At 31.0% G+C, this 16,337-nt stretch overlaps 1 protein-coding gene across 1 annotated transcript; it reads right to left on the bottom strand.

Moving 5' to 3' along the window:
• Positions 1-1,555: 1,555 nt before the first annotated feature.
• On the bottom strand, positions 1,556-3,314 carry LOC131600494 (transcription factor MYB86-like). The gene is made up of 3 exons (XM_058872650.1): positions 2,943-3,314; positions 2,724-2,853; positions 1,556-2,609 (listed from the first exon to the last, which is right to left on the bottom strand). The coding sequence occupies exons 1-3, from the start codon at positions 3,073-3,075 to the stop codon at positions 1,811-1,813; spliced, it is 1,062 nt and encodes a 353-aa protein (XP_058728633.1). The 5' UTR covers positions 3,076-3,314; the 3' UTR covers positions 1,556-1,810.
• Positions 3,315-16,337: the final 13,023 nt, after the last annotated feature.

The raw sequence follows: 16,337 nt of genomic DNA, 5'->3' as shown, positions 1-16,337 counted from the left end.
CATTAATGTTATTTTTTCTTATTATACCTTTAAATATTTATTATATTTATTATTTTAATTTTTAAAATTTGTGTTACTCATACAATTAATAAAGAATAATTTTGTAAAATTCTTTATAATTTCTTTTTGTAAATATGCATGAAAATAATAATAATAATAATAATAATAATAATAATAATAATAATAATAATAATAATAATAATAATAATAATAATAATAATAATAATAATATGCATGTAAATGTGTACTTTTTGTATACAGTACACAGTTCAGATCCCACCAATGGCAGAATCACTCATAGATGTTTCACTCTCTAGTCCTTAATGAATAAAGCACCAACTTGTGTGGGTTCTGTTCTCTCTCAATTGCTTTAATAGGTCACCTTTTCAAAAAGTAAATAGAAGCAACATGCATTATATAAGCAGCAGAAGAAACAGATAAGCTACAATTATATGTACTGTCAATGTCCTCTATGTTTAAGCTTTGACATCATCATCATTTCCAGAAAACCGTCAGAACCTCATAAGAGCAAAATATATCATATCCACCATGCAAGTTTTGGCCATAACCATGAAATTTTTAAGCTATATTGTGTGACAGACTTTAATCATCTATGTTACATATGTATCTCTCTCTCTCTCTTCAATAATGCAGATATTTGTGCAGCCAATTCTAGCCTTTTGGAAGGATTCACCTGCTGAATCATATGCCAGCAAAAACAGCATCCCTTATTTTATGATATGAGACAGGATAATATAATTTCATATAATAAAAATATCTACCAGACATATATACATGAATGTGTACTCAGAAACACACGAGCGTGTATGATATGATAAAATATAATATAATTTATAAACATTATATTATTGTATAAGTGAAGCATCGAAGAAAATGAAATGATAATTTGTAAGTATGGGGCAGTTTGTTTCAGCTTTAAAAAAATGGATTTTTTCTTTGTATTTTTGAAAATAGATTTTTTAAAACCGTTTTTCAAAATATTACAAGTTTTTTTATATTCGTTTTTTCTAAAATGAAACACTTAATTTGACATCCTATAACATAAACATACATAATTGAAGACCAAAACTTAGTCAAAATCATAATATTTTCAAAACGTTGTATTTCAAAAATGATTTTTATGAAAATCTATTTGAAATAGCTTCAAAATTAAGTGATTTTTTGAAATTTTGATATCCAAATTTTTTCCCCATAAATAGATGAAATATCTAAAATCACATTTTGAGAATAACTATTCAAACAAAATTTTCATTTAAAGCTTTTATAAAAAGTTTCTTTGTAAAAATTTTTTTCACAAAATTTGGTAACACTATAAAAATCATTTTTAAAAAAAGCCAGAACAAACGGGCCTTATATGATACAATATTATGGTTGTTTTTTGTCTTTTTGATCATTTTGAGTCTTTGACCAGCTTCACTAAAGGACAGAAAAAGGTATCTCCATAAGAGGATCATGATTAAATTAACTTATAATTATAAAAAAGAGAAAAAAAATTGATAAATATGTAACAATAATAATAATAACAATTCAGTAGTTGAACAATACAAAACATAATTAGCTTCAATAATTAATCTTAAAGAATATACTGTTATTCAAACTTTGGCTTATGAAAACAGATACATCAATTGGGAAAACAAGAAAAAAAGAAAGAAAATCTCAATCTCAAATCTTAATCTACAAATCTTCTGTACTATCAACACCTTTCTATATTTTCTACTTTGAACAATAGAAATATATATAGTTCAAAAAATATGTAAAAAAAAAAAAATAGAGAAAAATAATTTACAATTCATATATGATGGAACACATCAAAATTTGCTTCTGTTAAATCTTCTGAAAGTGATGATAAAGGATAGCTATTGAAATCTATTGAATTGTGAGTTTGGATTTGTCCTTCTTCCCAAGAACTAGTTCCGAAATCTTCAGATTTTATAGCATTGGCTTGAAACTGAAACAAAGGGTCCAATTTGTTATCTCCATCCCATGAAAATCCTGCATTATTATTATTTTCGATGATAGTGTTTCTCATCTGAGAAGGATAAATAGTGCTCATATTTGAGCTATTGCTTGAGTTACTTTCCTTGACTTGATCATTCATGAACAATGAACTGATTTTTGAAGGTGAATTGTTGTCTGAAAACTCAATCGCGTGATCCGAATTGGTTAGACTCGGCATTGAAGAAAATCCATAGCTTGAATTAATACCAAATTGAGTTTGACTCTGATAATTACTCATCGGTAAGGTATAACCAGATTGGAAATCATAGCAGAACAAAGGATCCAATGCTGATTTGCTAGTAAAAATATCTCTAGAAGCTTCGGTTAGGCCATTACTATCATAGTAATTCGAATCAGATATTAGAAACGATGAACCTTGTGATGTAACCGATGGAATTTGCATCGGAGTTATTGTTGTTGTTGTTGTTTCCGTTGTTTTGTTCTCTTCCTTAATATATGGTTCTATTAGAGGCTTGTGTGTTGTTGGATCAATCCCTTGCTTTAGAAGCTTCTTCTTTAAACATGAATTCCAGAAATTTTTTATTTCATTATCTGTTCTCCCCGGTAATTGTGCTGCAATTTGAGCCCACCTATGATGAACAACAACAAAAATTCATTTCGATAATCTAAATTATAGGCCGTGTTTGGATAAACACCTTAATTCGCAGCATAAAATTACTTTTTATTCTCATAATATATGTTACCTATTTCCAAGAAGCTCATGAAGACTGATTATAAGATCCTCTTCTTGTTGTGAGAACATTCCTCGCTTTAAATCCGGCCTCAAATAGTTTATCCATCTCAATCTACAACTTTTTCCACATCTTTGAAGTCCTGAAGCAATTCATGAAATACTTACCATCTTTATTTCGAATAGTAAAATATAATATTGTAAGACGATCTTATAAATAACAATGACTTACCTGCTTGTTTAGGAACAGAACTCCAGCAACCAACGCCGAATCTAGTTATGTGATTAAAAAGTTTCTCATCCTCTTCCGGAGACCATAAGCCTTTTCTTAATTTTTGCTTTAAGCAACACGAATGGCGACCCATTTGGTTTGAAATTGTGCAAGAAGTTTTTTTTTTTGGAAGAGAAGAAGAAGAAGAATAGTGTGAAGTATGAAGTGGTCACTGTCTCTATATAGCGTGAAATATTACCTGAGTTATAATAGTTTGTGTCATTTAAACGTTTTCAAAGAAATGTAAAATATTATTATGTTTGAGTGTGGGGTGAAGAGAGAGTAAATCAAACTAATCATGTTCATTTAAAGAGAGAAGAGAGAGAAAGATAAATGATTAATCATACTTAGGATTGAAGTTAAGAGAGAGAGAGAGAGAGAGAGAGAGAGAGAGAGAGAGAGAGAGAGAGAGAGAGAGAGTGAGGAAGGTGCAGCAATCAAGTGGGTTTTACGCAAATCCTGTGCTGCTTTTGCATAGAAATAGATTGGTTTTTAAGATACAACTATTTCTAGAAAATTAACTAATTCAATAAATTAAAAATAAACTAGTGATCCGTATAGAGATAATAGGATAAGAGTAGAGTGGATTGCTTTCTATTTTTTATTACTTGTTAATTAAGTATTGAGTTCTAACTATGTTTATAATTTAGCTGAATCTGAAATTTAGCTGAATGTAGTAAATTGTAATCGGAGTGGTATACATCTCTGCATGATAAAATTAGACCCATTTTGGCTTTGGCGCTTTATTGTACTAAAGAATAAATGATCAATCATGACCTCATCCCATAATTGGTTTTTTAGTAACATGATATCATCCCAATATCTTTAAAGAAACTTATTATTATTATTATTATTATTATTATTATTATTATTATTATTATTATTATTATTATTATTATTATTATTGCGTGTAGGAATATGTGAGTGTTTGTCTATTTTTTTTATTTATTTCATGCTCTTATTGATAATCAACCGTGGATGTAAAATTTTGTCAAATCTCTATGACAAGGATCAAGTATATAATAACTCGAAAGATAAATTGTTGCCTATAAGGAATGCGCTATATAACTAGAGTATGGTGTCAAGAGAGAAAGAGTTGCTACATCGTCTCTTAGACATAGTGAAACTTAAGCAAAAGTTCTCGCATTTTTTGTAAACGGGTGTGGATAAAAAAGTTAATTCACAAAAGTAGGATTAATTTTGAAAATGGAATATATGCACGCTTACTGAAAAATCTATGAAAATAGTGGACATTGCGGTTTGGAGGAATATTGATTTCATGTGTCAAAAATAAACTAAATGGATAGATGAAAAGGAGAAATAATTAGACAACTTGAGATTTAAGTTTTGATACACTGGATAAGTTAGATCAAGAAATGGGGTGCAAATTATTGTAGAAGAATGATGAAAAAAAAGGATAATGTGGATGTGAAACGAGTAGGAGATCAAATTATAGCCCAAAAAATTGTATTGGGACGAAACTCTTTTATTAGTGCTTACACATAAATTGGATTACCATAACACTTTGATGTAAAATTTTAGGAGAATTTAGAAGATTTATTTCAGGATGTACCCCAAGAAGAGAAGTTTTGTTTAAGAGATGGTCTAAATGGACATATAGGGAGCGTAATAAGAGGTTTTGATAACATGCATGGGGTATGGTCTTAGGGAGATAAATGCGAATAGTAAATTCGTTGTAGATTTTTCGCTGACTTTTGATCTTACTACAACTTATACATGTTATAGAGAAAAAGATGAACATTTTATCACATATAAGAGTGAGGGACATGTTCTCAGATAGATTTCTTTCTTATTTGAAAGTGAGATATGAAGATTTGCTTGGAATGTAACGTGATACTTGGAGAAAGCTTGACAACCCAACTTCGAGTATTGGTTATAAATGTAAGAATAAAGAGGAGATCAAAGAGAATAAATTACACGGGAGCTCGAAAGATCAATTGGTGGAATTTGAAGGGTGAAAAACAAGGGTGTTTCTGAAAAAAGATCTTGGAGGGAGGGTTCAAACAGACACAAGGAAGTGCAAATGATATGTGGAACAAGATGACACAAGATATTAGAAAACTAGCTAAATAAATGTTGAGAGAATCAAGATATTTTGGACCTATTGATAAAGAGTTGTGGTAGTGGAATGCAAGTGTTCAAAGTAAAATAAGAGTAAAAAGGAATGTTCTAAAGAATGGTTTAGGTATAAAAATATCGAAATTTGAGAAATTTATAAGAAAGCTAAGAAAGATACCAAGAAAGTGGTGAGTGAAGAAAGAACTCAAGCTTTTGATGGATTATACCAATCTCCAGGAATCAATGAAGGAGAAAAATATGTATTTATAGACTCGCTAAAGAAAGAAAAAGAAAGACAAGAGAATTCAATCAAATGAAGTATGCTAAAAGTGGAGAAGAAAAAGTTGTGATCTAAGAAAAAGGACATAAAAGATAGGTGGAAGACATATTTCTACAATTTATTTAATGAAGGATATGATATCTCATTGGAACCTTACAAGCTCGACATTAGAGAATAGGATTATAAATATAAAAAATATTTTTGGATTAAAAAATAAGAGGTAAAATAAGTATTGAAAATGATGAGTAATAGTAAGATGGTTGGGCCAACGACATACCTATTAAAGTGTGGAAATTTATTAGATATAGAGGTATTGAGTGGTTCACCAAAATATTTAACAAAATTATGAGGTCAAAACAAATGCTAGATGAATGGAGAAGATTCAATTTAGTTCCAATCTATAAGAACGATGGAGATATACAAAATTATGCATATTATAGGGGGTTAAACTTATGAGTCAAACCATGAAGTTATGAGAAATAATGATTGAATGGAGACTAGGAAAAGAGACTCAAATTAGTGATAAACAATTTGATTCTATGCTTGATAGATTCACCATGGAAGAAGTCTATCTACAATTATGGGTGATGGAGAAGTATATAATGGACCAACAAGACTTGCACTTAATTTTCATTGACTTGGAGAAGGCATGTGATAGAATTCTATGGATATTCAGATTTTGGATCAAACTCTAGTCTCGACAAGGGTAATCTCTTGGTTTGACTGAGTTGAAGCATGTTGTCGAAGTTTGTTCACATGCTAATGTCAAAGTCTTGAATGTTCTAGTCAAAGTATGGTCAAGCATGCAGTAGTCGAAATGCTAGGATTGTTAGTATATCAAATTGGGCCTATTTGTTCAGCCCAATTGTTTAAGTTAGCTTGTAGCTTAAGTTATTTTAGTAGTCTTTAAATATACTAGTTCTCTTAGGTTGTTGAGAGAGGTTAGTTGTTGTCATTCACTTGTAACTTTTGAACCCTTATTGAGTAAGTGAATAGTAAAACAGTTATAACTAATCCTAATTTTCTTATTATTTTTCCCTCTTCGAGAAACTCAATCTTTCTCATAGTTTTGGTTTGTTCTTGATGATACTTCGTTACAACAAACTGGTCTGGTGAGCATGGAGCAGTAAATATCGTTAACAAAGTATGAGATTAAGAAATTCACCAGTGTGAATGATTTTGGTTTGTGGCACTTGAAGATGTAAACCCTACTGGTTGAGCAGGTTTTACTAGAAATGTTAAAGGGAGTCACAACCATCGATATTGCACTAACTGAGAAGGAGAAAACGAAGATGGTAGAGAAAGCCCACATCTCCATCATATCGAGCCTTATTGATACGGTTCTCTAGAAGATTTTGACAGAGAAGACAACAGCGGGTGTGTGGACGAAACTCGAAAGCTTTTAATTTGACCAAATCGTTGATCAGTGTAAGAAGAAGGGTCAGACACGAAAGGTGTGCCCTAATCGATAGAACAATCATGGTAGTAAGATAAATGGTAATGCAGCCATTGTGCTAGATGATTTTGAATCATTTAATGTTCTTGTAGTTTCGAGCAGCAATTCTTGCAAGGAATGGATCATGGATTCAGGTTGCACTTGGCACATGACTGAAAAAAGGATGTGTTTGAGGAATTTTGTTGTTAACATAGTGGATCAGTGCTTCTAGGAAACAACAAAGCCTGAAAAATTTAATGAATTTGATCTGTAAGATTCAAGCTCCTTCATGAGTCAATACATCTATTGACTGGTGTCAGGTATGTGCCTGATCTGAAGAGAAATTTAATTTCCCTTGGTGAATTTGACAAGAAATGGAATGTTTTCAAATGAGAGCAAGGTATTCTAAGGGTAATGAAGGGGCCGAAGGAAATCTTGAGAGGCATAAAAAGGCAAGGCCTATATATCCTTGAGGCTGAGGTTGTAAGTTGTTTAGTATATGTGGTATCCACAAAACCTATGTTAAAGACTGGGCTATGGCATAAGAGACTTGGCCATGTCAGTGAAAGAGGTATGGTCGAATTGTCGAAACAAAATCATTTATGTGGTGACAAAGTCGAAAAGCTTGTATTTTGTGAACCTTGTGTATTTGGTAAATCTTGTAGGGTGAATTATAATAAAGGTAAACAAAGAAAACACGAATCCCTTGATTATATCCATGCTGGTCTTTAGGGGGCGAAAAGATGTCCTTCACATTCAGGTGCCATGTACTTTCTATCCATAGTTGATGATTATTCCAGAATGTGTTTTTGGCTGAGGCTGTTTTGACATTAGCATATCTGATAAATAGAGTCCCTCGGCTGCAATAGGGATGAAGACACTTGAAGAAGTCTGGTTGGGATGTCCACCTAATATGGATAGACTTAGAGTATTTGATTGTGTCTCGTATGCTCAAATTAGGAAAGACAAGGTCAAACCTAGAGCTCTGACATTCATGTTCATGGGGTATCCTGAGGGAGTAAAAGCCTACAAGTTGTGGTTCCTAGAACCAGGTCATAGAAGGTGTATCACAAGTCATGGTGTAGTTTTCAATGAAGCAGAAATGGAGTTCAAGAAAAATAATGACATTGGTCGAAATGCAGAAATCTATGAAGAAGAACTGGAACAGGAAGAGATTCTTGTTGAGGTGAAGTATATTGATGTTGAATTGCATAACCTAAATGAATTCGAAGAAGAAGCCCAAGTTGCCGATGAAGAAACTAAGGAAATTGTTGATGACTACCTTTTGGCAAGACACATGTCGAGAAGAGTCATTAAGTCACCTTAGAGACTTGGTTATATAGATCTCATAGTATTTGCCTTAATCTCTGCAAGTGAGGTCCTTGATGAAGAACCTAGAGACTATAAGGAAGCTGTGACGATTCAAAATAAGACTAAATGGCTGAAGGTCATGAATGATAAGATGAAATCTATGCATGATAATAACACTTGGGAGCTGATCGAGAAACCTGTCAGGGCCATGTTAGTTAATTATAAGTGAATTTTCAAGGTTAAGGATGAAGGTGTGAAAAACACTAGAAAGGGGGGGTTTAAATAGGGTTTAACACCAAAAACTTTTCCCTTTAAAATGAAGTTGATTATTTATAATAAGGATAAATATGCAAGAAGAAAAGAACAAGGTACGTTTATACTAGTTCACTTGAAAAATATCAAGCTAATCTAGTCCACCCGCCAAGGTGATTTCGCCTTATCAACAAGGTCTTAATCCAATAATCTCAAGATTATTTCAATGCACAAGCTAACTACAAGTGCATAACGCACGAACTCTAAGACACACTAATTTTAGACTTCTTAAGAAATCTAACCAATTTCTCTTTTAACGAAAAGATCAAACAACAATTTGAAAGAAAGTTTATTTACAAAGAATGCTTCTACACAAGCTGGAGTAAACAATATATTGAAATTATAGACTTAAGATAATGAAAAGCTTATGAACAGTATTTCATGAGAGTGAATTAGCAACCTTCTCTTTTACTCTTCAAGCCTTTATAGCCAAACAAAATAATGTATCTGTTGAAGGGGATTTCTGGAAGTTCTAAAAAGTTGGCAGCTTGAACATATTGGGATGTAAGATCTTACGACGCGTCCGTCCTTTCATGGTAGTGGGGCGAAACATTCGTTTCGTACCGTGTACTATGTACTATGTAAATGTTATCTTATATTCTTCTTGGACTTCAAAGGCTCTGTTGAGCATGAGTTAGAAGACAAAAAATAAGATTAGGGTCTTCAGAGCTTTAAGTCTTCAGAGTCTTCTGAACTGCGTCTTCAACACTTGGTCTTCAGTACCCTTTACTAGATGTAAAGATAAAAGAGATGAAACCAGTTACGAATCTAAATTGTAAGAATCTTGTAAAAAACCCCCCAATTCAACACCATGATCTTAGAGAATAAACCCTCACGGTTTTTCCAATGAAACCCCCAAAGATTCTCAACCCAATTTATCCAGTACACAAACCTAAATTGGACGTTATGAAACCGAATCTAGATGGTACCCAAACAAAAAAGGATTATGTGTAGATTATTTGTATGTTTCATTGAGTTGAAAAGATGCATGTATGAGGTATTTATATTTGTGCAAGTTTGAGGCAAAAGGAAACAAGAGGTTTAGAAAAATTTATGTACAATTTCAAGTTTATAATTGCATGTATTAACATATATGAGTCATGTGTTGACTCAAATCAGTGTGTGTGTGTGTCGACACATATTAGGTCATGGGTCGACTCATGAGAAACAAAAGCTACGTAAGTCGTATGTGTTGAACTTAGGACACCCATGCATTGACACATTCAAACAGAGGCTACAAACTTTAATAATGCAGTACATGTATCGGGTTATAGCTCGTATGTGTCGACACATAGACTAGTTTTTCAGAAAAATTCTTACTTCTGATGCATGAAAACCTATTTTTGATGTTTAAAACCTTTTCTAAAATTTTCTAAATGCATTCTATGTTCCCTAATGCAAAGGTGCACATAACGACTCAGAGATACCGTTCAATATACAGAAATGCTAAAGTTATTCTAGTTTTGACATCATGCAAAACATCTAACGTGAAGGTGCACTCACAATGGTGAACCTATTTCATGATGCAATGGAAATCATGTCACTATTTCATATGAATTAAGAGCAATGTTTGAAAAAATAGAGCATGAGAGTAATTATATGAAATGTATTATTTTAAAAATTAATAGCATAAAATACACCGAAAAACACGAAGTGGGTAATTCACTTACGAATATAATGTTTGGAAAAAAAATTGTAAATCGATCAACAAAACTAAATCAAACCGATTCAAGCCGGTTAATTTGGTTTGATTCCATTTTTAAAACATATTAAAAACCAAATCAATGGAGATATCATCACTTCAAACATTTTTTTTGACCAAAAACTAATCCAAACCAATTCGATTAATATATGAAGTTAGAAAACCAATGCAAACCAATCCAATTATACTCCTATTATATTTTAGGTAAACACAAGTTTTCTCCCATTAATGACGATCATATATTAGAAGTAATTGAAGTTGTTTGACACTAATTTCACAATCTATTCTATTAGATACCATCACATTATAGGGGATTACCTCATTTCACTAAACTCAAATCCTATATGCCAAATCTGTTTTGTCCGAATGGTTCTATGTTCCATTGAAAACCGATCAACCTCGTGACCAACTTGTCCATTGCCTAGTTTAATAGTGTGGGTGTTAATCTTTCCCTTAAAGTATAGTTTGGTTTGTTTATGAATCAAAGTTACTTTGGATCTAACCAATTTTTTATGCTAAATTTGGGAAAGCTTATTGGCTAATTGCAATAATTATATGGATAACCAAATTTTTTATTCACTCTTCTTTTAACTTTTAAAATTTATATTTCTCATTTCTTTAATAAAAAATAATTTTGAAAAAATAATGATTTTTTATACAACAATAATTATATTTTTTAATACGTGTCTAACATTTTAAACTACTTATAATAAAAAAATAGAGAGAATAAACTCTAATCTCAATCAAGTGAACTAAAAAATTAAAATTATTTTATTGAGTTACTTATTTATATCAGTTTAACAAAAACAAAAAAATTATTTTTAACTTAAATATTACTTCCTCCGTTCCTTTTTAAGTGTCGTTTTAAAAGAATCTTTTTGTTCCTATTTAAGTGTCGTTTTATAATTTAATGTTATAATTTGTCATTTATACCCTTATTTTCTCAATAACTCCACCTCAAATTTTTCAATTAGTTATTGGAAAAAGAGAATGCATGATTAAATTTATTTGGAAAGAGAAAAATAAATAAGGGTATAATAGGAAAAGTAACTCTAATAATTAATTATCTTGATTGAAGAGCTTTTTGCTAAAACGACACTTAAAAAGGAACGGAGGGAGTAAATCAGTCAAACTTTAAAGAGCTTGAAAGAATTGTAATTGAATGAATGTTAGAGCCTAAGAGGATATACTAAATTTACCTAATTGTTGGGTACAAGAAGCTTTTTTATTTAAACTTTTGGGTTAAACTACATAAGTTAATTTGGTTTCTCTTCAATTGACTATAAGACAAACATTTTTGAGTTTAATAGATATGCACCTAAAATAATTTTACACTATAATTTAATAAAACACTACTAAGTTGTCATGTCATTAATGATTTTTTAAAAAAAGTGATTTAATTGAATACGTGATTGTGATTGATTGATAGTGTAAAATTATTTACAATTGTCCGTGCATCAATTATTTTCTCAATATTTTTAATAGGGAATGTTTATCCATACTTAACAATTATCTCACCACCCCTAAAAATTACATGAGTCGATCATTATACTCTTATATAAATTATAAATAGTTTAAGTTTGATTTTTTTTCTCATTTAATTTTGAAGAAATTTGGTCATGTATTGATAGTTGAGAGAATTTGAGGCAATTTTGGATACCATAAATCTTGAAAATAGGTTGTTCCGTCCACATAAACTTTCGAAAGTCTTATTAGTAACTATCGAAAGTCTTAAACACAAGTCACCTGATAGTTAATTTTTCTTCACTAGATGTCTTTAGTAGAAGTCGTCACTGGTTTCATCTCTTTTATCTTTACATCTATTTAGTTTTAATTTTTTGAGGTGGTGGACATATTGAAGTTGTAACAAGGTAAAAAATTTCACACACCCTTCTTTTTAATGTTTTTTTCCTACAACATCCAATGACCTAAACCTTATTCGTAATGCTTCTATTGCACTAGTCATGTCAGCCTCTGATTCATCATATGTGTCAACATCTTATTGACCTTCCATTCTTAATTTTTTTACCAATGCATATAAATAGCATCTATTGGCACCAAATCTCCACCCAATGTCTATCTATTAATGTTCTAAGAGTACACCCACAAATTTAGGTACCGGTTCACATGTAATCAAATCTCACGAACTTTTAAGAAATGTGTCCCAAAGTAGCTCTTGATATTAATTCACGCAGATTCCCATAATATAGAATTATGTGTGTGCGCTCAAATGCATAAAATCTCTTCAAAAAATAATCTATAATGTTTCTCAATTAAAACTTCAAGTTGTTATTCATAGCCTCCCAACATTTGCACAAGTCGCGTATACGATTCTCTAACATCTACTTTAATATCCAATGAGCAAACTAAATCCTAAATTAAAAGAAAACATTAAATGAGTATACTAAAACCTTAAACATGGTGTGTTTATTGCCTCTTGCATATCATTCATAATATATTGCTTGCATCTTGCTTGAACATTTTTGTTTATGTGAAATCGATAAAGCATATTAATTATCCTTGGAAACATAACTTTAATTTCTTTCACCAAAGAAAGATTTCTATTAGCAATAATCAGTTGTGCACATAACCCTTCCTTAGTAAACAAATGTTGTAGCTTATCTAATACCCAACAAAAGTTCTTTATTTGCTCATATTCCATATAGGCAAATGCAATAACAAACTTAAACTCGATTGATGTCATACCAATAATTTAAAACAAAGGTTTCCTATATATTTTTTCTTGTATGTATTTTCCATAATCAACAGTATATGAAAATATTCAACAACTTGCCTGAACTTGAGTGGGCCCAAACAATATCTCTCAACATTTGAGTCATGTCTTCTACTACTCTAATAAACCTAATTTGCATCCTCTATAAGTTTAAACAAATTTTGTATCTCACATCTAAGACGTATGATATATTTTCTTAACTCACTATTATGTTTATATATTTGCGTGATCCAAGTAAAATTCTCCAAATCTTGTTCTTGCAAGGACAATAGTATATGTTTGGGTGGAACATAACATTTGGTCAGATAAACAACATGTTCCCGCTCATATGCACTTAGATTACCGATAAACACATGAACTTTATATCTAACAGGTAAATCATGGTTGTGAAGTTCTCATTTACATCAATCTTCCATATCGAACCATCTTCAGATGATATTGATCTGATTTTAAAAGGAAAACCACATTTTTATTAGCACTTTGTGTTACATTACCAACTTCATTGTATTTCTCATCTTTATCACAACCAAATATTAACTTCTTGTTTTTTTTTCTCTTTCTTGTTTCGCTATCTGAATGAGTAATGATAATACTTTCTCTATATCTAATTATAACTTCCTTAATCTACCTTATCAATTATTCTCGTGTATCAAATTTGTGAGTAATTGAGAATTAATCAGTGGTATCTACACATATCACATTTTTATTGCATATTCCTAAAGGGATCTCCATATCCATGAAACATAAAATAAAGTTTAAAAAAGTTAAAACAATAGGCATACCAGATTACTAATAGGTAACTTATCCGGTGAACAAATATGAAATTAACCAGAAAAGTTATAACCAAGTTATCAAGTTAGATTATAATACCGATAACTATGATGTAAGTTACCTAGTGAACAAATTTTTATACCGGAATACTTAAAATCAAGTTATGTGATGAAGGGAAATTATGTTTCAGAACAAGCAAAAATAATATGGTACACTAGTGTAGGGGTGCAGATTCACCAATTTAAAAAAGTTAAATGAGATAGTAAAATTAAATGGTAAAATATTTGATATCTGAAAAGGATAATATATTAATATTTTAAAAATTGTAGGGGTGAAGGATAACTATAGGGGTATAGGGTAAAGTTTCCTTTTAATAACTATTCTCAACTTTTTATCGATATATCATTTTGTATTCAACACTTAATTTTTAATATAATGCATTAGATCTATTTTTCACAAATTAAAAAAAAAAGTTAATTGTTTTCACAAGTGAATATTATCCATTGCCATATTTTACAAACTATATGTTCCTTTAGATTCAAGATATCTCACATTTTCAAAGGGACAAATTGAGCATGTCACACTATTGTTTTTTATAGTTTTTTGATGGGTTAGATCTTATGTCCCTCATCCATTTTTTTTCCTTTTTTATTTGATAATTTATCTTTACTTAAAAAATAAATATTAAAATATTAAATTTTTAGCACATGTTTTACTTTCCACCAAATGAAAAAATGCATTTGTATTATGGATATGCAAGCAAATGCAAAGAGAAAATATTTAAGAAGTCAAAGTTATATATAATAAAATGTCACTGCTCCAATATAAGGTGTGTCTAATATACTTTTAATATTTTGATATGATAATATGTATTGGAAAAATCTCAAATTTCTATATCGATAAGAGATGAAGTTTGAAAATGTTTTTTTTAGTGACACCCGTCATCTTGTAGGGATTAGTTAGGTTAAATTCTAATTCTATTATGGTATCAGAGCCTATTAATCAGAGCATGGACCATCCACTATTAATATCCATGCACCAAACTCAACAATATTAGGCGTGAGGGATGTATTGAGAAAATTCGACATTGGTAAGGTATAGAGCTTGAAAAGGATTTATATAGAGTAATACTCCTTACCTTACAAGCATGTTTCTTAAAGATAGTTAGGTCAAACTCTAATTCTATTAACATTTTAATAAGACACCATTTTTTTTACACAATTAACATTTTTCCATAATATTGACACCTTCATCCTTCCCTCTTGCGTTAACTTGGCATCCCTTCACACCATAGCACACCTCCAAAACCCTTTGATCTATATGAAACCTTCAATATCATTTAACTGACTGAGAAAAATTAAACTTTTGAACTATATGCATCCTAAAACTATCACTCTCCCAACCAAAAGACACCTTATCCCACTTTATTCAATGATCTTTCCTAGCTTCCTCTCTTTCCTTTTTTATAAAAACATTTAATAATAATTTTAGTACAAAACACTATATTTGAGGGAGATTTGAAAAAGGAAAGAAAGTAGATCGATAACAAGGACAAAAAATATTTCTAAAGAACCAAACAACCATCCAAAGAAAAATTTATATTCTCCCACCCTCATAATTTCTTCTTAATACAATCAAGCACTAGATATAAAAAATATAACCTACAAGAGTTGTCTACTACATGAAGACCAAGATACAGAAAAGGAACCTAGTCAATTTTATATTTAAGAATAACATAGGATGGACACGACTTCCGATGTCATTTAATAATGAGGGCAAGATTAAAGTGCCTAAGATCTCATACTCCAAGTCCCGCATACACATTGGGTTAACATGCATTCTCCCAATGTAACCAAGCAATCTTTGTCACACCTTAAAGAAACTTCCTTTGTAACCTAACAATATTTTTTCAAACAAAGATAAATAACTTGATGAAGCACATATGGAAGATATGTATGACACTCACCATAAAATTTAAGAGAACGACCATTTTCCAAAATCTCACAAACCTATACCTTTATGGAGATAATCTTTTGGTGTGGGGGATGATCAAAAGCTCCTAGGTAGCCACCTTCATAGGATTAACCCTCATCGAAAGGCCTAAATATTGTGAAAGGGGTAACCAAATCTACAGTTTAGAAAATTTTCCGCCAGCTCAAGGAAGTACCTATCCACATTGATACCATAAATACAATTTTTAGAAAAATTGACTCTTAAAACATAAGCCAACTCAAATATTTTAGTGATTGTCTTAATATCCCAAAGATTCTCTCTCGATGCTTCCTCCAAAATAATAGTATCATTTGCATATTAGAGATGCAAAACAATTAAAACCCTAAGAACCCAGCTCAAACCTAGAGAATGCTCATACTGAAGAAGTGATAAGTGCCAATTTGTAGTTATTCTTGTATATAGTATTGTGGCACTTATTGACTCCTTTCCCCCAATTAGTGCGTGAATGCATGCGATTTTGTTATATTTGTACATATTCGTATTCCTTGAGTTTTGATTCATTTTATGTATCATTTGATAGTTTTACTTTTTTTATAGGTATTGATACATATCAAAGCCTCGAGCAATAAAGTGTCGAAGGCACGACTTTGAATACACAATTTTGAAGCAATAAGGAGAAAATTCTGCAGAAGCTCGCTAAGCCAAGCTGTAGCACGCTTAGAGCTTCAGAAGCAGAGAAGAGCCGATTTTCTAAGCTCGCTTAACACGGTTAGCCCGCT

Source organism: Vicia villosa, linkage group LG4, assembly GCF_029867415.1.
Source record: "Vicia villosa cultivar HV-30 ecotype Madison, WI linkage group LG4, Vvil1.0, whole genome shotgun sequence".
NCBI classification, from domain to species: Eukaryota; Viridiplantae; Streptophyta; class Magnoliopsida; order Fabales; family Fabaceae; genus Vicia; species Vicia villosa.
The sequence above is the reverse complement of the archived record's forward strand: the minus strand, read 5'-3'. Positions and strand labels throughout refer to the sequence as shown.

Coding starts and splice junctions, on each gene's coding strand:
- LOC131600494 (XM_058872650.1), bottom strand. CDS start 3,075: ATGGGTCGCCATTCGTGTTGCTTAAAGCAAAAATTAAGAAAAGGCTTA. Junction 2,854..2,942: donor TTCTGTTCCTAAACAAGCAG/GTAAGTCATTGT, acceptor GAATTGCTTCAG/GACTTCAAAGATGTGGAAAA. Junction 2,610..2,723: donor CATGAGCTTCTTGGAAATAG/GTAACATATATT, acceptor TGTTCATCATAG/GTGGGCTCAAATTGCAGCAC.